Raw genomic sequence first — 26,428 nt, 5'->3', positions numbered from 1 at the left:
GGCTCCGCAGCAAGCAACGTTATCGTCTCCGACCGGGTGCCGGTGTCTTCCCTGTTCCCTCCGACTGCGGCCGAGCGGCTGAGGCAGGAAAAGCCAACACTAGGATCAGCAGTGATTCATGGAGAGACCTCCGTCTGGTCAGCTAACATCACTGCCAAGCAGGTGAAATATAGAGTGATATTGTGGTTTTAGCTGACGTGAGTCGCCTCACTGTTTTGAGCGATGCTCGTTCATGTCTATTTAGAGCGAGCAAGCGCGAGTCTGACGCTGACTTTTGTTGACTTAACGGCCACAGGTGTCGCTGTTAACAAGCATTTCTGATTCTTACAAACAGTCCCTTTAAAGCCAAAGTGCTATAAAGACCTGTGTGATCCAGTCTGAATCTTGTCATGATTATTTCCTCCCTTCTGTTCCTTTCTTTATATTTCTTTGTTATGACCGACTTTTGTATTCTGAAATATCTCCTTCCTTTCTGGTCCTCCTCTCATCTTTTCTGCCATATCTCCACTCCTTTCCTTTTAATCACCGCCTTTCCTTCTCCTTTCCCAAGTAAAACTGGTACTGTTATTTCCTTTTGCAGCAAACTTTTTGCTAGTTTATCGGCAAACTCATTCCCTTTCACCCCCTCATGTGCTGGAACCCAATAGAATAATATATTTATACCCCCTCTATGCCGTCTTAGCAGGCTATAGTACAGTTTAATGAGTAGATCTTGCCTTGCAGCTTTTGTTGACTGTATACTTTCCAAAACAGCTTTTGAATTTGTGCATATCACCACTCTGTCAGGTCTGACCTCTTCAACCCACTGTAATGCGATAATGATTGCCACTATTTCTGCTGTATATACTGATACCTGATATTTTAAAATCGGGAATATAAACACCAACTCCCACACACTCCTGTTTATTCTTGGAACCATCTGTATATATTTTTGAGATAATTATTATAGCTGTTCCTGAGGTACACACTTGTTTTAACTCCCACTTCATTTAGTTGCCATTCCCTTTTCTTTTCTATGATACTATAGTGTCTATTTTAACTTCTGGGAGCAGCCAGGGGGGTACGCTGCTAACTGGTGTGGACCTGGTGAACTCTAAGGCCTCCAATCCATGTGTCCTCACTCTTTCTTCCCATGTCCATCCAAATCCATACCCTTGAAACTTAGAATATATCCAACAGTTTTGAATTGTTACCTTTGATTATGTTCCCGCTTCCTTTTAATCAGACCCAATATGTAAGAGCTAATTTCTCTCTTCTGAACTCCAATGTAGTCTCTCCTGCTTCGATTAACACTGCATTAATGGGTGTTGACTTAGTAAATAATATACCATTACTCTGATTACTTTCATACATTACAATACATTATCAGGTGTCTTTTACCAGAAATAATTAACTGACTACTGTTTCACATCTTCTATTTTCCACCCTGATGTTTGCTGTTTACACACCGTCACATCTAGCTACATGCTAACATGTTAGCTCTGTATCTCCCATCTTCTCACAGTAAATGTTTTCTTCTCCTCTGATCCAACCTTGACTCTGAATTTCCCGTCTGTTAAAAAGTCCATCATCCAATTATACAACCTCCCTCCAATACCCATTTACTTAGCTTGATAAGTAGCCCTTCCCTCCACATAGAATCAAGTGCTGAGTCAAGTCACAACCTGAACAGCTACAGATCCACACTCAAATGTCTTAGGTCAAAGGCCGTGCTGTCACAACATTCCTCAGGGCGTGAAAGGTGTGACAGTAAGCGACTGATCTGATCTCATATCCTGACTACGCTTCTTCACTATTTTTAGGTTTGTTTCAAACTGTATATGTTTTCCATTTGGTCATACAAAATACTACAATGGCCTTTCATTTAGTCATTTCTACCAAGTGCTGAGTCAAGTCAGCTACAGATCCACGTTCAGAGGTCTTAGAAAAAAGACTGAGCTGTCATAACATTCCCACCCACACTCAGGATGGGAATGGTGTGACAGTAGACCTTATATACTAACTACACATAGGCCTAAACTAAATGGTATGTCCGATGAGTGTTGAAAGACTGCAGAGAAGTTTGTTTTACAGCAGGTTTCGTGATGCATGAGACTGGGGTTTACTGGTAATGTCATGGGTGGGTCTAATATTATCTGTTTTTTAAGCTCAATTCTCGGCAATTCTCGTTCTAGATTAAAGCCTAAACCATAACAGTTAGGCTATATGAATTATGACAAGAGTTGGCTAAAATAATGAGCATAAAATATGAAATGGTTTTCCAGTGAGTTGTCTTTTTAAGAAATTAAGGTCGAGACTGAGTTTAACAAAACATGCAAATAGTAGCCTTTGACTGGTTTAAAGGTGATGTCGGGTGTTGTAATGAACCTTTCATTCTTCTGGCTTTACAGAGAATGGCTTAAAGGCTACCAAGAAACACTATGAGGGGTACTGTAAAGGTGCAGAGGTGCTACAAGAGGAAATGTGTTGGTCTTCCAGTAAGCTATAGCGAAAGCAAGATGATTTTCTTCAGAAAATGCATCAGAAATTCTTCACACGGCAAATGTCAGTGTGACATAGCATACATTAATCATTTTTCAAGGAAAACACCTGAGGCCCCTGCATCGACATTTGAGTCAGACCTTTCCACTCAAATAGTAAGTTATGTTTTGTGGTTTAATAAGTGTAATTTGGGCTACTTAAGCCTTCTTCAATATTTTTTAGGTTTGTTTCAAACTGTACATGTTTTCCATTTGGTCATACAAAATACTACAATGGCCTTAGTAATTTCTACCAAGTGCTGAGTCAAGTCAGCTACAGATCCACGTTCAGATGTCTTAGAAAAAAGACTGAGCCATTACAACATTCCCACCCACACTCAGGATGGGAATGGTGTGACAGTAGTAGTAATTACGCATAGGCCTAAACTAAATGGTATTTCCAATGGGTGCTGAAAGGCCGCAGAGAATTTCGTTTTACAGCAGGTTTCATGTAGCACACTTGTTTTTGATGCTTATAATTCATTTATTTTACATAAATATTTTATAGAAGTTCATGATTTTTTTTCAATAGCTTCCATTTAATGTGCCCCAGTGACCCCAAATAAATTTATATTTCCAGTGAAGTAATAGGTTTATTTATTGAAATCACTGGGCCACACATTACATGAATGATGTCGGGTGTTGTAATGAACCTTTCATTCTTCTGGCTTTACAGAGAATGGCTTAAAGGCTACCAAGAAACACTATGAGGGGTACTGTAAAGGTGCAGATGTGCTACAAGAGGAAATGTGTTGGTCTTCCAGTAAGCTATAGCGAAAGCAAGATGCTTTTCTTCAGAAATGCAATCAGAAATTCTTCACACTGCAAATGTCAGTGTGACATAGCATAAAATTAATCATTCATCAGTCAAGTCAGCTACAGATACACGTTCAGATGTCTTAGAAAAAAGACTGAGCTGTCATAACATTCCCACCCACACTCAGGATGGGAATGGTGTGACAGTAGACCTTATATACTAACTACACATAGGCCTAAACTAAATGGTATGTCCGATGAGTGTTGAAAGACTGCAGAGAAGTTAGTTTTACAGTAGGTTTCATGTAGCACACTTGTGATTGCTTATAATTCATTTATTTTACATAAATATTTTTATAGAAGTTCATGATTTTTTTTCAATAGCTTCCATGTAATGTGCCCCAGTGACTCCAAATCATTTTCTATTTCCAGTGTAGTAATACATTTATGTATTGAAACCACTGGGTAACATTACAATGCTATTGAAAACAAATCTATACAAATATTTCTATTAAGCACTAAAATAAAACCTAAGCTAAGATCGGAGAAGAGGCCTACATGTACCCAACTATAGATAGATAGATAGATTGATTGATTGAATGAATGAAGTGCACTGCTTGACTCCTGCTAAAGTAGGGCCAAAAGTTTTTCCCTTTTGAAAAAATTTCGGGCACTTTGGACTTCTAACACCCCAAAAGGCACAACTACACCACACTGTCAACGATCATACCAAATTTGAAGTTCCTAAGTTAAATAGTTTTCAGGTTCTGCTCCTGAAACAAAAGTGTGAGACGCAAAAGGACGGAAGGAAGGAAGGACACGCGGAGCGCTATATACCCCTGTCAAGTTATTGATAAATATATGCAGTATCCCAACTTGAGAGAGATTGACACATCCACTCGAAGATTAACTGAAATCCACTCAATGACAAACAGTTTTTCCCTTTTCTCTCCTTTTTTTTGTAGGTTGAGTTGAAGGTTCATTTCATTTTGGAATTATTATCCATTAGTCATGTAGTCATTAATCATTAGCCATTAGCCATTATGTGAAAAACCTTAGAAATAGAAAAAATACAGAAAAGAAAATATACACATTATTACAAATAAGTATAAATAAGAACAAATTCATTTTTGAGACTTTGCAAAATTAATTCATCCTTATTTAATTTAATACACACACTCCTATTAAATGCCTCATGTTAAATGCAAATAAGCAAGTGCCCACTGCTGCAATAGCCTTTACCTTAACATAAAGGTAATATATATTTATATATATATATATATATATATGTGTGTGTATTATATTATTTTATTTAATTACTATTTTTAATTATTTACTTAAACACAAAGTATTTTATAATTACGTTCGAGTTCATATTAAATCACGCAGTAATTTTAAACTACATTTCCCATAAGCCCATGTACTTCTCAGCACATTTGTGAATGAATGAACCAGGATATGCCAGCACTTAACAAACAAATCAACAAACAATCAACACCCTTTTAGCTCTTTGATCGTCACAATTCACCGTGCCTCTCACTGTATTATCTACCAGACATTCAGATGGGTTCAAAACAAACAATCGGCAGCATTAAACAAACGATCTGCTACAAAGAAAGTTACATTACCGGCAAAAACAGGACTACGGTTCCCCGTGCATAACAGCGCTACACAACAGCATCAGCGATCTCCGCCAGGTAAACAGTCTCTCAGTCTGTGATCCAGTGTTCTTACCGGCTGCCTTTCACACTCTGTAGATGTCCGTTCTGCACACTGTCTTACTGCAGATCGCAGCGCTGTTTGAATGAAAGCCCTGCTTGTTAGCGCGCTGCTACCTTTTCAGGACCCTTTTTCTGTGACACTGAGAGTGTTACTTTTCTAAACTCCGGGCGTAATTAGATTAATTAGTCCCCTCTGGTTTACTCCCTGAGCACTCAGTTTTTCTAGTGGATTTATTAATTTACAAATTACTTTCTGATTTATTTATTTTCTATTTTTCTATTTATATTAATTACTATTTATTAATTTGTATAAAGCTTAATTTCCTGCAACCTTCAGTTTGACTTGACAACCCCTGACTACGTTGTCGTGGTGGTATAATAAAAGTTTAGATCAATCAAAGCAAAAACATAAGAAGGACAAAAGAAGAGAGATGAGGCTGCAGGAGTTTTTAAGCTCCACGGTCACGTTGAGAGGGAGAGCTGCCACCATCCTATCCAGGACCACCATTGCGAGTATCACTGAAGGTGTAAAAAGTTAGAATGAGTATATTTAAATCTACATTTGCACATACTATGGGTTGTACTGTATATGCTGCCTATTCAATGTCCACTAACCTGTCACTGGTTTCTCCACGGCTTTGCATCTCTCTTAGGGGTACAGTCACATCAGAGTCACTGAGACAAATTCATATTAAACATGGGGACATGTTAGTGACATGATATCACAACAGCTAAACATATGAATAAAGGAACTTTGTGAATAACAATAATTGTATATTGATTACCTTGCTGTCTGTTGGTTGTTGGCTGTTGATCTCTTTTTACAGAAACATGCAACTACTATTATTACTATTACTATTAGTAATACTAGAAATGAACCACCTGTGGAATCAAGAGAGTTATATTAAGAAAATTGTATCAATACACAATAAATGCAACACATCATACAATTTTGATCTCACCTGATTGTTAGCAATTGAAAGACAAACATCTCATTCTTGAGCAAAAGCAAGAAGAAAGAGAATGGGAGAGTAAGAGCAAGTTGAATTAGTAGCAAAAAGCATCATTTTCCTTAATTCAACAATCAAGGCAGACATGGGTGACATGAAAAGTGAAAGAAAGATTCACCACTGGCTGCTGTCAATAGTTGCTTGTCCAAAAGCCGAGGAAACGTGGCGTAGGCAGAATCACATTTACTGGTGTTCAGAACTTACAAACCTCACCGACAACATATGGACGTTTTGCATGGCCCTCACGCGTTTCCTCTGTGGTGACTTTTGGTGGAGTGGTAGCTAGAGGAAAGAGGAAAAAGCTCCAGTTGATGGCCAATCAAAACAGTGAGCAACATGATGTAAAGTATGCATGAAAAACTTACCATCAATAAAAGCACAAATGATGCTGCGGTCTAGTGGAGAAAACAAGAGAAGTGTTATTAAGTGTTAATCAGAATTCATTATTGGACATCAGAAAATAGATTTTACATGTATACAATGTGACTTTTTTTAATAAAGAAAATGTGCCGAGTGTGAAATTCTAAATTATGATCAGTATGAACAGCTCAGTCAATCATCTTACAGTACATATTGAACAGAAATACAAACTCTAGTGTGACATCAATGGTGTCAGCGATTGAAAGTCAGCAAAAAACTGACAGAGCGATTCAACGGCTAAAATGTGAATGTGGTTCTATTTCATTCTTACTGACCGCCAGAGGACGGTGCTTTAGCACTGGATATCTCCATCTCGCATATGCGCAGGTCGAGTAATTATACCAACAAAGTCACCTGTGACCATGTGATGACGTATGGCGCATGCCCTAGTATAAAACCCCTATGTCATCACGCAATCTGCTCCTTCTATCTTCTCGCCAGCGAGTATACTGGTAGCAGGTCAATCTGGCTCGTCGCTTGTAGCTTCGTAACCTGAGGGTTGGTGCCTCGTTTTTACGTCCACCAGAGGCTGCGACAAGCTTATATTGAAAGAAAGAAAGGAAAAAAAAAAAAAAAAAACTTTATTGTTTTCGGCGAACGGACAGCGGTGTTTCACCGTTAAGGTTTGTGCTGAACTAACGTTACTATCCAGGTGAGTAGCCGGCGGCTCGCCGGACCCACCTGGTCCTTTTCCTGTGTTGTTAGCTCTCTGCTCTCGGAGGAATGCAACATCAACAGTGAGTACATTGTTTGAATCAGTTAAAGCTACTGCATGATAGCTTTTGTTTACAGCCTTGTTAAATTAAGCAGACAGTGCCTGAGTGCGCTGCTGCCATATGATAGCTTTGTTTAAAGCGTGGTTAAGTTATCGGCCAGTGCCTGAGTGTGCTGTTGCCGTATGATTGCTTTTATTTAAAGCCTTGTTAGGTTAAGCAGACAGTGCATGAGTGCGCTGCTTCCATATGATAACTTTTGTTTAAAGCCTTGTTAAGTTGATCGCTTGTTAAGTTCATCGGCCAGTGCCTGAGTGCGCTGCTGCCGTATGAGTGCTTTTGTTTAAAGCGTTTCAGAGGCACGCTCCGCCACGGTAGCAGCCTAGCTTGTGTGTAGAACAGCGGCACTGTGTTTTCGCTGTTGCCAGCTGGCATAGTAAGATAATTGTGTACTGTTGAGTTCGACAGTAGCTGTTAATAGTGACAGCATAGTATTAGCTGTGTACTAATATTGTGGATGACATGTTGGGCTCGCATGTCTGTAACACCTGTATGGCCCCCCTCCACACTGAGGATGGCCATGATCAGTGCCCTGCCTGTCTGGGGATTGAACACCTCAGGGCAGGTGTCTCTGACAACCCCTGTATGTGCTGTAGCTTTATGCCACTGTCTGTGAGAATGGCTAGAATTGCAGAGATAGGTGGTGATACTGGGCTGGCCCCTGCTAGTGGGCCTGCAGACCCAACAACATCTAAGAGACGCAGGGCGGTCTCACGTGGTCCACCAAAAAGACTCAAAAGAGTGGACACTTTAGCTCTCAAAGTCGGCAGTCTGTCATCAGAGTTTGCCCAGATTAAAGAGCTCCTGTTCAATCTCCAGCCTGTTAATAGGAGGCCAGTTACCGGTGGTGACTCCGCCACAAGGGACTCGCCTTCTCAGGATGATGATGATGATGATGTACTATCAACTGCAGCCTCCTGCAGTTTGTTTACAGACATGGGGCAGGACGTGGAGAAAGCCACAGCCTCTCAAGCCTCTGATGCCTTTTCTCAAGGGTCTGATGGCGGATCATTACATGGGTCAGCAGCTGGCCATGCCACAATGAAGCCAGCAATTCGGATGGCTTTAGCACGCCTGGGGCTGGACGAAGCGCCGGTTACAGCAGCTCCGTCAAGCGCCTTTTTCAGGCAAACGCCACAGTCCACTGCCTTTTCAGTCCCTCCTTCTAAGCCCTATATTGAAGAGCTCCAGAGGTGCTGGGCAGACCCTAAGTTGTTTTCCCATCACACCAGTGATTGCAGAAACTTGGCTGCCATGCAGGAGGCAGGTAGCTATGGGTTAGACCGTATGGGCCCGGTCGAGCCTGCCATTGCCTCTTTAATAGTATCCCCAGATGAGGCTCTCAGAACTGATGCCCGCTGTCCCCGTCCTCAGTGTCGACTGACCGATGATCTCCTTGCAAGGAGTTATAACATAGCAGCACGAATGGGGCGTATGGGCAATTCATTTTCCCACCTCATCCTGGCTCTGTCTCAGAGCCTGCAGGAAACTGGTACGGACCCCGCTGCTCAGACCCTCAGTGATGCATCCCTTCAGGCATTTGCTTTCATGTCTAGGGAGCTTGGAAGGTTGATGTCAACCATGACGCTGGCACGCCGCCAGGTCTGGCTAGCGCAGTCCCCTCTGGCGGAGGGGTGTCGTCGCACCCTCCGTTCCCTTCCAGTGGTTCCGGGGCAGATGTTTGGGCCGGCTGCTGAGCAGGCACTAGAGCGTAGTGCACAAGCAGATCAAGCCAGGCAGCAGTTTGCTGGCCTGCGGCGGGGCCCAATTCCAAGGCAGAGGGATCTTTTTACACCTGGTCCCAGCCATTCTTATCCACCTGCTCGCCCAGGTGGACGAGCTAGAGCCTCTCGCTATTCTGGGCAATATGATAAGCCGCGGCAGGCTCTTTCCCGGCCGGCTTTTCAGATGCCAAGAGGACCAGCCCCCAGGTTTCGCCCCCCTAAAGGCTTTAGGGGGCGGGGGGGTCGGACCTGAGGCTCGAGGGGCCGGTGTCGGACACTTCTCACAGCAGCACCTCAGCTACTGGGAGAGGGAGACCACAGACCCTTGGGTGGTGTCCACTCTGTCCAAGGGATACACGTTACAGTTCCGATGCCGGCCACCCACTTTCTGCGGGTTCAGAATGTCTGTGGTCACAGATCCCGCAAAATCCCTGGCCCTCAGCCAGGAACTAGTAACCCTCATAGAGAAAGACGCCATAGAGCCTGTAGAGTGGCATACACGGCTCAGTGGGTTTTATTCAGTGTATTTTCTAATTCCGAAGAAGGATGGCGGGTTCCGCCCAATCCTAGACTTGAGAGGGTTGAACAAGTTTTTAAAGGTCCGGCCATTCCGCATGTTGCGGATGACGGATGTTCTCCAGTCAATTGCACAAGGGGCCTGGTTTGTATCAATAGATCTCAAAGATGCCTATTTTCATGTGCCTATTGCCCCCCACCACAGGCAATTCCTAAGGTTTGCCTTTCGAGGACGGGCTTACCAATTCAAGGTGATGCCTTTCGGTCTCTCACTGGCCCCTCGCATATTTACGAGGTGCGTGACAGCTGCTCTTTCCCCCATGCAAGCCAGGGGTTTGACAATCTTGCCGTACCTGGACGATTGGCTACTCATTTCTCCAACTGTGGAGCACGCAGTCAGAGACACAGCTACGCTCTTAGGTCATGTAAGCCAGCTGGGCCTTACAGTGAACTACACCAAGAGCAATCTTACGCCCAGTCAGCGGGTAGATTACCTGGGCATGACACTCGACTCACAGTCAATGAGAGCATTCCTTTCCCCAAAGAGAGTGGAGGCTATTCTGCAACTTATCGGTTGCTTCCAGAGGGGCAGGGTTTTGAAGTACGGCCTCTTTCTCAGGCTGCTGGGCATGCTGACAGCAGCATCCATGGTCGTCCCTCTGGGTCTTCTTTCCTTACGGCCCCTTCAAATCTGGGTCAACGGACTCCACTTGGACCCCAAGTGGCACAGGGGCAGGAGCGTGAGAGTGTCCAACTCTTGCTGCCGAACATTGAAGCCGTGGAGGAGCAAGGTGTATCTGACCACGGGGGTTCCTCTGGGGGTAATCCCCTCCCGTCGAGAGGTTGTGGAGACAGATGCCTCACTTTTGGGATGGGGTGCAGTCTGGCAGCGCAGGACCATCAAGGGCCGATGGAGCGTGCAGCAGAGGTTAGAACACATAAATGTGCTCGAACTCAGAGCAATATATCTGGCACTACGACATTTTCTCCCAGTACTGAAGAACCGGCATGTACTCGTCCGGACAGACAGCACATCAGCGGTATATCATATCAACCATCAGGGAGGCACCAGGTCCAGGCAGAGTCTGCGAGTGTCACAGCAGCTCCTTACGTGGGCATTTCCCCACTTCCTGAGCCTCAGGGCCGTACATCTCCCAGGCGCGCAAAACATTGCGGCAGATGTTCTCTCCCGCCAGGGGCCGCCAGAGGGAGAGTGGAGACTCCACCCAGAGGTAGTGGGAGTGATTTGGAGCCGATATGGCAGAGCGGAAGTGGACGTCTTCGCCTCAGAAGCGTCAGCACATTGTCCCCTCTGGTACTCCCTAAGGGAGAGGACCAGCCCTCTGGGGCAGGATGCCCTCGCTCACACTTGGCCAGCATGCCTTCTGTATGCCTTTCCACCGATTCCACTCATTCGTGTGACGCTGGACAGAGTCCAAGTAGGAGGCCACAAACTACTGCTTGTAGCCCCCAACTGGCCAGGCAGGCCGTGGTTTCCAGTGCTCCTGAAACTGGTCAATGGGGAGCCATGGCGTCTCCCAAGGAGACCAGACCTTCTCTCTCAGCTGGAAGGACGCATATGGCATCCGAATCCAGATCGCCTTCAGCTGTGTGTCTGGCCATTGGAAGCCAGGATCCCCTCCTGGCATCCTGTGACCAGTCAGTGATCCATACGGTGTTGAGTTCGAGGGCCCCCTCCACTAGGTCCCTCTACGCTAATCGATGGAAGCTTTTTTCCCAGTGGTGCAAGACAAAAGGTGAGGTACCAGAGAGTTGCTCAGTGGCCATTATTCTGCGTTTCCTGCAGTCATTGTTGGATGGTGGCAGATGTGCATCAACTTTGAAAGTATATGCAGCTGCCATTTCAGTGGGTCACTTGAGGGTGGACAACCAGACAGTGGGGTCACACTATCTGGTTAGTCAGTTCTTGAAGGGCGCACAGAGGCTTAGACCACCAAGAGTCACTGTAGTGCCATCATGGGACTTGAAATTAGTGTTAAGGGTTCTGTGTCAACCCCCGTTTGAACCGTTGGAACAGGCAGAACTGAGGTGGTTGTCTGCCAAGACAGCATTTCTGCTTGCCATCACATCAGCGAAGCGAGTGGGTGAACTTCACGCCCTATCAGTGAGCGAGATGTGCATACGTTGGTACCCAGATGGTTCAGGGGTTACTCTCCTACCAAATCCATCCTTCATGCCAAAGAGGGTGCCTCCCTCGCATGTAAACCAAGCCATTGAATTGGCGACATTCAGTCAGCCAGGTTCATCTGAGGGGCCAGAGGAACCGTCAGTGCTACTGTGCCCGGTTCGGGCACTCAAAGCGTATGTGGAGGCCACTGCCAACTTACGTAAAACTGACCAACTTTTTGTTTGCTATGGGGGCTGTAAGAAGGGCGAACCCCTATCAAAACAGAGACTATCTAATTGGATTGTGGATGTGATTCTACATGCTTATAGGTCAGAGGGCTTGCCTCTACCTAGTAATGTGAAGTGCCACTCTACTCGGAGTGTGTCCACATCTTGGGCAGCCTTGAAAGGAGTCTCTCTGCAAGACATCTGTGCTGCGGCGACCTGGGAGTCTTCATGTACCTTTGGTCGCTATTACCGTGTTAATGTGGCTGCTCCGCACGCTGTGGCAACAGCCGTCCTATCAACGGCTTCCATTCCTTAGTGCGGTAAGCATTCCTCGTGACTTTGCTGGTATAAGTCATCCAGTGCTAAAGCACCGTCCTCTGGCGGTCAGTAAGAATGAAATAGAACGTGAGTTACGGATGTAACTACGGTTCTATGAATTCTGGATGACCGCCAGAGTTGTCTGTCACTCGGAATCTGGGCGAGAAGATTCTGAAGGAACAGATTGCGTGATGACGTAGGGGTTTTATACTAGGGCATGCGCCATACGTCATCACATGGTCACAGGTGACTTTGTTGGTATAATTACTCGACCTGCGCATATGCGAGATGGAGATATCCAGTGCTAAAGCACCGTCCTCTGGCGGTCATCCAGAATTCATAGAACCGTAGTTACATCCGTAACTCACGTTTTACTGTAGCAGGGTGCAGTGGCGGAATTTCCCTCAAACAAAAGATTATTGACTAACAGCACCCTCAACTGGAGGGATGAGTCCTGACATGCACAAGTAGAGGCAGCAACATCAGAGGACAGCAGCAGAACATGGCCCATTTAGCATTTAAACTCTGCTGCATTTACTACTCTGCTTGATGTGGCTTCTCCATCTTACCAGCAGCGGATGGATTACCATTAAATTGATATCAACTCACAAGACAGACAGTGGAAAAAAACAACTGGATAAGGGGTTTACATGACACAATATCTCCATCTCAATCAGAGTATGCAGGTAGAAGATTCATTCATTCATTATCCGTAACCGCTTATCCTATTCAGGGTCGCGGGGTCACCTGTATATTCAGGTGTTTTAAATTTAGCATAAGAGGTTAACCAGGTTTCTGCAACCAATATTTGAGGTTTAAACATAAAAAAAAAACAGGGATAGTAATTGTATGTAAACACTCAATCTGTGAAATCTGTTTCAGATTGATGACGGAGTGAGTGATTGCAAGAAAATCATAATGTATATTAAGGGCTTTAGAAAGTAAATATAAATACCTGTACATTTTTCGGTCATAATATAACCGCCTTTCCCTTCAAATTCACAGTCAACATCTGTATCGATGGAAACGAATGCCCGACGATCATGCTGGCAGACAGTGTTGGGTGGTGGAGGGCCAGCACAATTTGTGATGTTAGTGTGAGTCGGGACGGGAAGGTCGTTGCAAAAGACTCTAGTCACATTTGCCGCACAGCCTGGATTCTTGCAGTAAAACAGATTCCTATAGCTCTTTCCACCTGTAAAATCATACAGGATATCTATGAAATAGCTCACAAAAATTTTTTTTTTAATCATGAGAGTGGTGTTAACAAGAGGAGACTCTACCTGGACTAGTTGTAACTGGAAAGCACTGAGTGAGTCCAGCAGCAAACAGCAGCAGAAAGATGAAGGTCAGCTCTGTCAAGACAAAAGTACAAACTAAACTGAAGACTCTCTAATGGTTGACACTGGACAAAGTTTAAAGTTGGTAGATCGTCAGAAACTTACTAATCATGTTAGAGGTCGGTGCTGAGAAGACTTCCTGGATCACAAAACACTATTCTGCTGCCTTCCACTGTTGATCACTGATGTATTGTTCCCCCCACACTTCCTGTTGGAGATATACACCGATCAGCCATAACATTAAGACCCCTGACAGGTGAAATGAATAACATGAATAATCTCGTTACAATGGCACCTGGCAGTGGCTGGGATATAAACTGGGAAAAAAAGTCCGGAAACTTGTGTTTGGTGGATTATTTCTCTGTTGTTACAATGCTAATTGGCATTGTATTTTACATCGTTGGAAAGCCTGTTTATTGACCTTTACAATGATGTCCAACTTGTAAGGATAATGCATTTGTGGGATGAGCAGTACAGCTGATTATGTGGGGAGTGCCCAAGAAAAATTTGCCAAAATACTCGGTTATGGTCAAGTCATTGCAGGCTTCCTGGTAGCCTTATGAGAATACACTGTTTACCATTGGCAGAGCATTTTGGCAAATTTTTCTTGGGTGCTACCCTCATAATCAGCTGTGCTGCTCATCCCACAAATGCATGATCCTTACAAGTTGGACATCATTGTGAAGGTAAATAAACAGGCTTTCCAACGATGTAAAATACAATGCCAATTAGCATTGTAACAACAGAGAAATAATCGACCAAACACAAGTTTTCGAACTTTTTTCCCACAGTTTATTAGACAGCAAGTGAACATTTCGAACTTTGAACTTTGTGTTGGAAGCAGAAAAAAATGGGCAAGTGTAAGGATGTGAGCGACTTTGACAAGGTCACCTTGAACACAACACAACATGGTTCACTGTAGTGAACATGTCTGGACATGTTTATTTATATTATAAAATATACATAGGACATGGGATGAATTACAATCATGAAAATACAATACAAAACAAAATCAGTGATGAAAATGTTTGTGGTGAGACTTGATGATGCGATAACATCAATGTGAAACGTCTACTCTACTGACTGAGCTAACCGACATTACTTTCAAGTTCTGGGTTTGTAGTTTCTGTTTCAAAGACAACGTTTGTGCAGATTGGTGGAGTTCTGTTAAGAAATGCTCCAGTGCAGGAGATTACATTAACTGGCAACTGTGTCAACCAAAGGACAGTAGACAGTTTTTTTCCAAAACTAAATCTAAACTTTTTTTTCATTTTGACTTTTAAACATGTAATAAAACACCTGTTTATGATTAAGGACTTTTAACCAAATGAATGAGACACTTAACACATGTTATATAATAGCCTCTCCTCCAGAGCCGGTGGCTGCTACTGTCAGAAGCAGTCGGTCTCTTTGTACCAGGTCGTGAAGAAAACTGGTAACTTTAATGAGATGTAGCCTATTTAGATATAATGATAGACTAATATAACCTACCTGGTTTTTAAATAAACGTACATGAACAGCTACAGATCCGCGCTAAAATGTCTTAAGAGGCGTAGAGGCGACTGACTTAACAGCCTTGTCATTACGCATGAACTTAAGGGTATTTACGCATAAACCTAAGGCTATATCTGTGCGTTGAAAGACCGCGGTGAAGTTAGTTTATAAGTTGGATAATGCTATATTGATATATTCCACATTTACTCACTCCGTATGCATCGGTGTCTTCTGGCTCCTTCTCACTAAAGAGCTGGAGGTGCATTCAGGGATCATCAGTAAATTGGGTGTGAGAGGAGGCAGACGGTTGGCATCAGAAGAGCCTATAGCCAATGTTTAGCCGGCCAATAGAGGGCGCACACAAAAAAACATTACTACTACTACTACTAATAATAATAATAATAATAACAATTATATAAATGTTGATATTTGTGTTTTAAATATGGAAAGCACCCAGAAATATGTGTAATTTGATTGTAATGTGATTATATTTTGTATTAATAATCTGAATCTATAAAGTAACTAAAGTTGTCAGATAAATGTAGTAGAGTAAAAAAGTTTAATATTTCCCTCTGAGATGTAGTTGAGTAGAAGTAGAAAGTAGCAGAACATGGAAATACTCAAGTAAAGTACAAGTACCTCAAAATTGTATTTAAGTACTTAGTTACATTCCACTGAGTACATTTTATACTGTTGTGTTTTTTAAAAGCATTATTTACTCTTCCTGTTGGAATAAATGTGTCACAGCTCTACCTAGAAAGGTAGAGGTGTTATAGGTGCTATAGGTGTTGTGGTTTTTTCTCAAGCTGCACACTCATACACACACTTTCATAGATTACATGCGTCATTTCCCTAGAAGGTGATGGTCATAGACACAATATAGGAAGTGAATGAACAGGGTGACGTCCACGTGCATTTCGCCACAGATTATATTTACAGGAACCCTGCAGATTCACCTGCAAATGCATGCGGCATAGGTTTACTGGTAATGATCATCATTGTCATGTGTGGGTCTAATATTATCTGTTTTTTAAAGCTCAATTCTCGGCAATTCTCGTTCTAGATTAAAGCCTAAACCATAACAGTTAGGCTATATGAATTATGACAAGAGTTGGCTAAAATAATGAGCATAAAATATTAAATGGTTTTCCAGTGAGTTGTCTTTTTAAGAAATTAAGGTCGAGACTGAGTTTAACAAAACATGCAAATAGTAGCCTTTGACTGGTTTAAAGGTGATGTCGGGTGTTGTAATGAACCTTTCATTCTTCTGGCTTTACAGAGAATGGCTTAAAGGCTACCAAGAAACACTATGAGGGGTACTGTAAAGGTGCAGAGGTGCTACAAGAGGAAATGTGTTGGTCTTCCAGTAAGCTAGAGCGAAAGCAAGATGATTTTCTTCAGAAAATGCATCAGAAATTCTTCACACGGCAAATGTCAGTGTGACATAGCATACATTAATCATTTTTCAAGGAAAACACCTGAGGCCCCTGCATCGACATTTGAGTCAGACCTTTCCACTCAAATAGTAAGTTATGTTTTGTGGTTTAATAAGTGTAATTTGGGCTACTTAAGCCTTCTTCAATATTTTTTAGGTTTGTTTCAAACTGTACATGTTTTCCATTTGGTCATACAAAATACTACAATGGCCTTAGTAATTTCTACCAAGTGCTGAGTCAAGTCAGCTACAGATCCACGTTCAGATGTCTTAGAAAAAAGACTGAGCCATTACAACATTCCCACCCACACTCAGGATGGGAATGGTGTGACAGTAGTAGTAATTACGCATAGGCCTAAACTAAATGGTATTTCCAATGGGTGCTGAAAGGCCGCAGAGAATTTCGTTTTACAGCAGGTTTCATGTAGCACACTTGTTTTTGATGCTTATAATTAATTTATTTTACATAAATATTTTATAGAAGTTCATGATTTTTTTTCAATAGCTTCCATTTAATGTGCCCCAGTGACCCCAAATAAATTTATATTTCCAGTGAAGTAATAGGTTTATTTATTGAAATCACTGGGCCACATTACATGAATGCTATTGTAAAAAAAAATCTATACAAATATTTCTATAAAATAGAACAAGCACTAAAATAAAAATAAAACCTAAGCTAAGATCAGAGAAGAGGCCTACAAGTACCCAAATATAGATAGATAGATAGATAGATAGATAGATAGATAGATGGATGGATGGATAGATAGATAGATAGATAGATAGATAGATAGATAGATAGATAGATAGATAGATAGATAGATAGATAGATAGATAGATAGATAGATAGATTGATTGATTGATTGATTGATTGAGGTGCACTGCAAATTAACATGGAAACATTTACTGTGGAACAAACACACGTAAACTGCTCAGTCTTTAAACATTCATTCACAGTGACAGCTCAGCACAGATGGAAATAAAATAATACACTTCTTCTCAAACTAAGAAGAGATGCATCCTGATCCAATCCCCCATACAGTATGTGCTTATTCGACTGGCCAAGCCCCAAATAGCCTCTTTTAAAAAACACTGATTTATATTGTGAGAGATTATCAATAGAGATTTGGAGCTGGGTTGGAGAATCCTTTCATATCTTTGATGTGGGAAAAACATTTGAAAAAAAAGTATATTTAAAGGAAATAAAGAAGAATGTCCATTTTTGTTTCTTGTCTTATTCACAGCATTTTAAGAAGGGCTGGCGAAGGGTTTGATGAAACCAAGCTCCATAGCTTTGACCAGACATGTGCGTGCTGCATCGATGGCATCCTGCCTCTTGGGATTGTCCTCCGCCTTGCCAATCACGGAGAGGATTTCCAGGAGCTCACTCTCTATCAGCTTCTTTGCCAGCTCATTGTCGTCAGAGTTGAGCATGTTGTAGACAACCACAATGCCACGATGCTGTACAGAAGGGTTGGTATGGATACACAACCTCTGCAGAATCTCAAGCCACTGGGTGGTCTGTTGGGGGAGATCAGAGAGTCAGTGACACTGGTAAAATGTGATTAAAAAATGTCACAAGCTGCTTTTCAACTTTTAACACTTGCAGTCCTAAACAGTGGAACCTATGAGTAAGTTAGTGTACATATAACTCAGCTATTTTTTTATTTTCATTTTGGTTAAAGGGGATCTCCTCTGATTTTACTCGTGACCCTCAGTTTACCTTTGACCTGTGAAAAACTGTCTTCAATGGCTCTGGTGAAGCTTGTACAAAAAATATTCCCTGATGATTTAATACTGATGTCATAAGCCTCGGCTTGGGCTCAAAGATGGCAAATTTATAACAGAGAACTATGGGTATTTTCCAGGCAGGGAGAGTGATAAAAATATGCTATTGAGATGTATATTATTAACTGTAGGATCCCGTGTTTTTAGCGGTTGACCAACTCAAAGTCAGGCCATCACAACCTCTGCTGCTTCCATTTTGACTATTCTTTTTTCTTAATGTGTCTCCCACAAGTCTGTCTCACACAATGTTATGGAAGTGCCATACTAAATCATCGCAGTAATGGTGACGTAGCAATTTGAAAACCAATCTTAACCTTAGTTACAGTATCATAGGCCTGAGTTTATACCAGCTATATTAGGCTGTTTTGTGAGACACAGAAAAGTGTCAAAAAAGTTAATTTTGTTGAAGTATTACAGATTAATGACATAATGTTTTTGCAATCTTATACACAGAGACATTTGCTGCTGTGGATTCTGCCAGGTTGTGTAAGTTATCCGTTCTTGAGAGAAAGCAAACCAAGGAATTTCTGGGCATTTTTCATGGTGGGGCACACCTTTCAAAACAGACTCTGATGTGACACTATAATATTCTACAGTAAAACTCTGTTGTACATACCACCAGGGTCATTTTGCGGCAGAGTTTCTTCTGAGCACCAGTGAGCATGGCGACAGCTCCAGCTGCAGCTTGCTGAAGCTTTTCGTCGTCCTCGCCACATAGCAGTATCAGCAGCTTCAGCTTATCATTGCCATCTTGCAGATAACGCTCTTGGACCTAAGACACACAGAGTTGGCCTGTTGGACACTTGTTTCTCACGTTGACTATGCATCATCCATTATTATGTGAGGTTTTTAAGCTGCTTGTCTCCTCTCACCTCTTTACATGTTACAAGGTTGCACATGCATTCAGTGGCCGCCTGTCTGATCTGATCATGATCCTCAAACATGTAGTTCTCAATCTCTGGCAGAGCTTTCTCTTTCACAATCTTTACTCTATGAAACAGATGGCGGTTAAGGTGAGAACACTCAATAAGGCAAAATCTGCAAGCTGCAGTACACTTTGAAGGAAATGAGCTATTAAGCATCACACATAATATCATGTGATGCTGAAAAACGTTACCTTAGTTTGTCACTGTAACCAGCCAAGTTGGTGAGGCTTCTCAGAGCTTCATAGTTCTCCATTCCGTCTCTGTCTGTCTGAAGGAGGCTAACTATAGGTCGCACCACCTCATACACCTGTCAACCAAGACAGACAGGGAATTTTATTTTTAAAAAGTAATTTGTATTCCAGCATATAGAGAGACAAAGAAACAAAGACAAGTGAAGACAATGACAAAAGTGGAAGAAGTGTAGGCAAGGGGAGATTAGGTACTGCAGTAAATATCCATTCACCTTCCCTCACTATCTTATCAAAGGGGACTGATATAGAAATAAACAAAATCACTACTGTTTTATGTCTTACCCTCTCTCCAGGGAAGGCAATTTCTGGGTTGGAAATAGATGCAATCTTGGCAAGGGCGTGGCTGGCCTTTACCTTCCCAGCAGCTGTTCCTTCCAGGGCAAGTGGTATCAAAGCCTGATGGCAGAGCCAGAACATTGTTCAACAACCAGTTTGTCCAGTTAATGTTTGCCCCCAGTTTTCCGATGATTCAGTTGTGGAACATGTGAAAACATCTGCGTTGACGTTATTGTGGCTTTGTGATGTGTCATAGATTCACACTACATTGATTGACACTCACCTTTCCCCCACCTTGGGCCACAATAGTACCACGATCTTTGGCATCCATTGACAATGCCAAGAAAACCCTAAAGATATAAAATAGGTTTAAAAATAATATATTTCGAAGCAATGTTGCAGTTTAAGGAGGAATAAACAAAAAATTGGAAGTATACTCTGTAGCTTGCATTCCCTAATCTCTGTAAGGGAGCATTTAGAAATAAACTAAAGTCACCCTCTGTGAGGTGACGAAAATGTACTGTATCAAAATGGGAATGGCAAATAAAAAGGCATTCATTGGCATCAGCTTAACTGTAGCCGAGCTGTCATGATATGACTCATGACATGTTGTGATGATGCATCAAAATAATTCCCCCCCTACCTTGACAGCATCTCCTTGGTCTGGTCGGTCAGGATGGAGCTGTCAGCTTTGACCATGACGGCAAGCGCTGAAGTGATTCCAGCCTTCAGCAGCCTTTTCACTCTCTTATCAATAAAGTCCTTCTTGTCCTGAGAAAAGAAAGTATACAATGTATATATGTACGCAGATGTGTAACATAACATGCTCTACCTATGTCAATTTTGTGATCTGTCAGAGAGAATGGTTTGGTTTCCTTTTCTTCCTCTTTTACCTTGGGGTGTTGCTCAGGCACATGTTGCTTTGAGAACTTTGCTAGTTGAACCAACTCAGGCAGGATATCCTTCTTTTCATAGCAGTTGGTGCAGTTGACCAGGGTGCAGGTTACAGCATATATGATTGTCTTGTCCGTAGACTAATAACAGAGAAAGGAGAGAGGTTATTTCTAATATCTAATCAGATATACTCGACAGTATTCTGTGTTTCCTCCTGTATGTTATTTTCATACCTTGGCCAGGTCAAACATGGCTTTCAGGGCATGCTCATCCTCAACAAAGTCATCTTTCACGTCAGCATCATTTGTTAGATAAGCTAAACCCTCAATAGCCCACTTCCTGGTTTTGGTATCAATCTGGGGATTACAGAGCCACCTATAAAAAAGAAAAAAGAAAATAATGATGTGGCAGGACTGCACAATACAATGACATTCTGATACTCATATTGTAAGGAATTATATCAATTTTGCCTCAAAATAAGATAACTAATTAGGTATGTAGCATATATTTAAAATATGCTGATGCTAGTATCAGTTTTCTCATCGATTCTCTACATCTACCACCACTATCATTATGGATAACAGTCAGTCTGTGTGAGTACTCACTTTCTGCACTGCTTGGCCAGCTTCTCTGTGGAGCCCTCAGCAAACTGCCTTAAAGCGTAATCATCACCTCCAGCTGAACCCAGTTTACAGAGACCCTGCAGAGGACATGGACATGAGTATGCATACCAAAAAGATCTAGAAGTTGTAAAGTCAAATTGAAGTTCTTTACATTCTATGTATCAAAGGGAACTTCTGTACGTAGTGTAACAATAGCTGCTCACTATGTTTTCCAGTACTGTTTTATATTGCTCATACTTTTGACTGTGATGTTTATATTGTTATTCTTTATTGTGCATGGGCTGTGGCAAAAATCATTGAATAATAAAGTTCTACTCTGTTCCATTCTTCGCTTGGCACACTCACCACCAGCGAACGTATCTTAATCTTCTCATTCTTGGTCTTCTTGTAGATGTCCTTGAGCAGTGACACGCCGTTGGTGATGATAAAGGAGGCCCGGCTCATTTTTGAGGAGGAATGGATCAGGGCCTCCACAGCAACCATCTGGTCCACCTCACGTTCGGAGGCACACAGTGCCACCATCATTTCCATTATGCCTTGCCGTCCAACCAGGGCGTTACCGACATCAAAGGGACCCTGAAGCAGCCCTGAGATGACGTTAATAGCATGAATGGTCTTGTCCATGTCGTTGGGGTCAATTTTGGACCTGTGTAAAATGAAGAAAGGACAAGGAAGGAAAAAAGCATCAGAGTGTAAATTATGTTGGCTTGGTCTCCATTTAGAAAGTCTTGTCTACAACTCTGGTAAATGGTGAATCTGTATTTTATGGACATACCTGATATATTCATCAGAAACTTCCCTGAAGTTGTCTCTCTCTGGGTCACATGTGAGGTCCTCATAGAGCTTGGTGAGGAGCACGCTGGCAATCAGCTGTGTGTTCTCTGACATGGGCAGCTGGTCTGGCAGTTCGGGAACCTGACCACACACCTTGAGGATCTTCTTCAGACCTGGAGGTCAAACACAGATATCTGGTGAATACACAGGGAGTCTGCAGCAATGGACTGTAGCTCAAACTAAATAAGTGACCCAATGCAGCTGTCTGGCTCACCATGGTCAATAGTGAAGAGGGTCTTGGAGTTGTTTTTGTCTTTCAAGTTAGTGCGGGGTACATTCTTGCTCAGGAGGTTCAGTGCCTGGTCTCTGCCATGGCCAGACACTTTCTTACTAGCAACCATCTCCACCAGAGAGAGGAGAATGGTTTTCAGGTCTTTAGATACATCTGCAGATGGACAGATGATACAAAAGAACATATGTCTCAGTCAGTAGTGATGTGAAAAATACTAACAGCAGCAAAGCCACAGCCATTTCCCTTTAACACTCTGTCTTTGATTCTCTGAAGTTAAGTTGAAGATTAAAAATTAAGCTCTGTATAAGTCTCCATAATGAAATCGACTTTTTGTTACAAAATGTTAGAATTCATAGATTTTGTCTCACCCAAAACCAATGCCTCTTCTTTCCCATATTCCCTTTTATCTTCACCAGTGAGGGAGTCGTTGATGCACTGGAAGAGGTTGCAGGTGGCCAGTGCGATCTCCTCATTGTCAACAGCCATGATGCTGCACATCTTATCAATGCCCACCATGTGAATAACAGCCATGGTCTGTGTAGGGAAAGTAAAAAGAAATATAAACTAAGGATATTTTGTGAAATGAAAATAATATTAAACTTATTTCTAATGGCATCATATGGGTAGAAGTTGTACTTTTAAAGTTTGTGTTTGGAAAAGTGCATAGTTGGCAGTATTGTCTTCCCAACTCTTTCACTTTGTCTTGACTCCTTTTCTATGAGTATGCTCACCCGAGCTTTGTGTCCTGTGCACACCCCTGACAAAGTACGAATAGCTGCCAGGATCATCTCTTGGTTACTCGTCTCTATCATGTTGAGCAGCAGAGGCACTCCGTTGTTCTGGAAGATTCTCTCTGCTCCGGCATCTTCTCTTGACAGCACAATCAGGTTGTTGGCAGCCTAGACATAAAAGAATAAATAGCTGAAGTGAAACCAGCAATACACGCACATCCACATGCTGAAAAACAGGAAGGTCATTGACTAATACTGTTACCTAATTCATATTACAGAAAATACCCACTTTTTCCCGCTTGTCCTTTTCCATTTCGTCATCAAGGAGAATGTCAAACATGTTCTGTACCCTCGAATCTGTGGAGAATGTTGTCTTGAGCTGTGGAGAATCAAAATGAAACATTCATCATTTCCTGATGCTGACATGTCGAAATCTTATAGCCTACATGCATTTGGTTTGTGGTTCAGTATAAGTCCATCTGTCCTTAGTATCAAGAAACATTTATTTCTAATGCCACAACCAAACTAATCTGATTTATAGCCAAAAGATCATTGTTGACTACATGTAGCAATGCTGATTTAGTGTTGCTGAATGCATTTATGGAAAGTAATGTGTGTATCTTCTACATGAACCTCTATGTGTGGGTGAATTGTTCTTTTTTAATGATGACCTTGGCCTGGATGTCTGCCCCCAGCCTGCGAAGAGTATCCAGGAAGGTCTTATTCTTTGGTTCGATGGTGGCACATCTCTGCACATCTTTGAAAGCCATGTCCAATTTTCCTAGTTTCTCCAGCGCTTGGCAACGCCGGTACAAGGCTTTAATATCTGCTGCATCAACATCAATTGCTATAAAAGAAGACAAAAGAGTTAGAATGAGCTTGTGGCCTTTGGTATGAGTTCACATTTGTTTTTGGTGTCATTGCTGCTATTATTTTGTTTGATTCTGTATTTATCACACTACCTTTAGATGCATCAGATGCCGCATTGGTGTAGTTTTCCTGTAAGAAAAACAGAAACATTTAAATAAAAGTCTAAACTTGCCAAAGAAAATGCAAATATAATCAAATGTGGTATGTTTGTTTTTGTGCCACATGCTTTACCAAACTGCTTACCTCTTTTAGGTAGCATGCAGATCTGTTCCTGTAAATGACAGCAAGCACTTTTTTGTCCTTGCATGCCTTAACGGCTTTAGTATAGCATTCAATAGCCTTGTCGGTATCTCCCGCCTGGAAGTGTTTGTTTCCCTCATCTTTTAACTGGATCGGGTCTTCCATCTGGTAGTGATAGGGATTATAAATTATGACATCAAATCTACAGATCATATAACTTTGGGTTTTTCATGTAAAATCCAACCTGGTGGTCAACACTTATATTTCATTACAACAATTTCAGTGTCATCAGTCAATCAAATGTAAATGCAATATTTCAACTAATCAAGCCACCAAAGCTCCATACCAAAATCACACATTTCAATCACATAAAGAGATTTCTGGATACAAACACATACATACAAATATTTCAAATAAGCAAAAGATCAAAAACACATTTGCCAAACAGTTTCACACGTTTTTGTCATTTCAAAGGTAAGGAGCATTAGAATAGAAACATAGAGGAAGTTCAAAACGCACATGTATGGCATGTGCGTTACGATATGTACAGACTCTTATTTCACAATCATCCTGGAGAATAGTAATCATCTGTAAGCTTACTAATATTATTTAAAACTACTGTAGCATTAGAAATGTTTTTATTCTTACCCTTGTCGGTAATCAATGTCCTGCTGACCTGGGTCTCGTGTAGCAAATGGCCATGCACATGTTATCTCTAACTTTAAATGGCCTCCCCTCAGGCCTTATTTGGGCACGGTCTCGTACCCCAGTTGGAGCCTAGCAACAAATGCCACTTTCCCAATGGACAGACACCTCCTGTCATTTAGGCACAGTCTATCCCCCTACTTATCCTAAGTACCCCCTGCATACCTGAATGTCACTCAAATGAAAAAAACAACAGATCTGTGAAAGCCGTACAGTACCTTTAGGATTGTGTGTTGTGTCTCTTGCTATGCGAAGATGGTCTGGACCTCTAATCCCTAATGTTTGTTACAAACTTTTTCTGTCTTTTGGAACCACCCCCCACCAACACCTCATTTATATTAGTGGATCTCAATGAGGTGGGACAGAACCGAGGTGGACCATCCATCACAGATAGGGATTCACTGCAAGCACACTAAAACCCTGAAGAACAACTTTGTACCAAAGGTCTTCATAGACCATGATTACTAGTGTTGCAACAAATATCCTTCCAGTGTCTTTGAATTATTCGAGGCTTTATGAATAAAACTTCTTTTCCATTCAATGAAGTCTGTGAGAGTGACCCCCTCAAAGATGGTCTGCTCCTGATAAGGTCTATTTAGGGCACAGACAGCTGAGAGCTCTCCAGCGCAAATGCTTGAGGCCAAAGTGTCAGGAGGGGGGTTAAAAGAGTTGAGTGTATGGAGACAGTGGGGGGGACTGACAGCTGCATTGCCACAGAGAAACCTGGTAGCTTCTGGAAAGAGAATGATCTCGAGCCCATGAGTTGGGGTTAGGCATTATGTTGTGATGGTTAGAATAAGGATCAGGGGTAAGATAATGTTTTATATCAAGAAGGGTCCTCATAAGTACGGTATACAACCAGAATCAGAAATACTTTATTGATCCTGGGGAAATTGGTGAAGCAAGTACAAATGTGTGTGTGTGTGTGTGTGTGTGTGTGTGTGTGTGTGTGTGTGTGTGTGTGTGTGTGTGTGCGTGTGCGTGTGCGTGTGTGTGTGTGTGTGTGTGTGCGTGGTTAGAGAACATTTCCAGACTACAGAATAATGAAAATGTCCACAAGATACAGTGAAATGATCAAATGTGTATGACTAATCACCATCAAGATGAAGTGAGGAAGTAAAAGAAGAAGTGTCTTGTTAAATATCCATGGTGTTGTGCTTTCTGGCTTCACATGCTTTGTATGAGTAATACTGGTAGGCCTGAAAAAGCACATGTGTGGTTCATCTGAATTCCAGTCTATTAAATGTCTAAGTCTCACAAGCATTGAAGCTCTAACCTGGCAGGTGAAACAAAAAATACCTCTTTCACACCGAGGACTCAACCAAGGTGGAACCAGGGTTGGTTGTGTTTGTGAAAGGGAAAGCGTTGATCGACTCGCCTTTGCGACCCAGGTCGAGAGGTGGGTCAGACCAGGGTTGGACCAGGATCGATTTCAATGTGAATTTCACGGACCAGGGTCGCTAATAAACGGGGCGGGACAAACCTATTTGGTTGCAAATGAGGGACCCTGGTTGTATCTGAATTGTCCTGACCAGGGTTCAACCCGGGTTGACTGGCTTGGTTTGAATTGACCAGGGTAGGTTAACCCTGGTCCAACCCTGGTCATTGGTATGAAAGTGGTAAAAGTGGCTGGCAACACCAAGAGTCGTTGAGGTAGCACGTCTGTCTGCAGCCATCTCC

At 42.2% G+C, this 26,428-nt stretch overlaps 2 protein-coding genes across 3 annotated transcripts; both read right to left on the bottom strand.

The window, feature by feature from the left end:
* Window positions 1-4,018: 4,018 nt before the first annotated feature.
* On the bottom strand, window positions 4,019-13,685 carry LOC141769276 (uncharacterized). The gene is made up of 9 exons (XM_074638185.1): window positions 13,558-13,685; window positions 13,396-13,467; window positions 13,068-13,307; window positions 6,372-6,401; window positions 6,211-6,288; window positions 5,782-5,878; window positions 5,612-5,671; window positions 5,340-5,515; window positions 4,019-4,104 (listed from the first exon to the last, which is right to left on the bottom strand). The coding sequence occupies exons 1-8, from the start codon at window positions 13,562-13,564 to the stop codon at window positions 5,488-5,490; spliced, it is 612 nt and encodes a 203-aa protein (XP_074494286.1). The 5' UTR covers window positions 13,565-13,685; the 3' UTR covers window positions 4,019-4,104; window positions 5,340-5,487.
* Window positions 13,686-17,310: 3,625 nt separating this feature from the next.
* unc45b (unc-45 myosin chaperone B) lies at window positions 17,311-25,088 on the bottom strand. Of its 2 annotated transcripts, none has more exons than XM_074638183.1 (20): window positions 24,967-25,088; window positions 24,047-24,208; window positions 23,896-23,932; window positions 23,605-23,780; window positions 23,223-23,312; window positions 22,934-23,101; window positions 22,571-22,736; window positions 22,185-22,355; window positions 21,912-22,083; window positions 21,482-21,782; window positions 21,119-21,213; window positions 20,747-20,888; window positions 20,513-20,653; window positions 20,263-20,390; window positions 19,903-19,969; window positions 19,626-19,739; window positions 19,284-19,399; window positions 19,039-19,156; window positions 18,783-18,938; window positions 17,311-17,899 (listed from the first exon to the last, which is right to left on the bottom strand). In XM_074638183.1, exons 2-20 carry the CDS (start codon window positions 24,206-24,208, stop codon window positions 17,627-17,629), a joined length of 2,793 nt encoding a protein of 930 aa, XP_074494284.1. In that variant the 5' UTR covers window positions 24,967-25,088; the 3' UTR covers window positions 17,311-17,626. The 2 variants fall into 2 exon arrangements, with proteins under 2 accessions (XP_074494284.1, XP_074494285.1); XM_074638184.1 differs by having other exon boundaries at window positions 24,692-25,060.
* Window positions 25,089-26,428: the final 1,340 nt, after the last annotated feature.

This window comes from Sebastes fasciatus, chromosome 6, assembly GCF_043250625.1.
Source record: "Sebastes fasciatus isolate fSebFas1 chromosome 6, fSebFas1.pri, whole genome shotgun sequence".
Classification (NCBI taxonomy): domain Eukaryota; kingdom Metazoa; phylum Chordata; class Actinopteri; order Perciformes; family Sebastidae; genus Sebastes; species Sebastes fasciatus.
The sequence above is the reverse complement of the archived record's forward strand: the minus strand, read 5'-3'. Positions and strand labels throughout refer to the sequence as shown.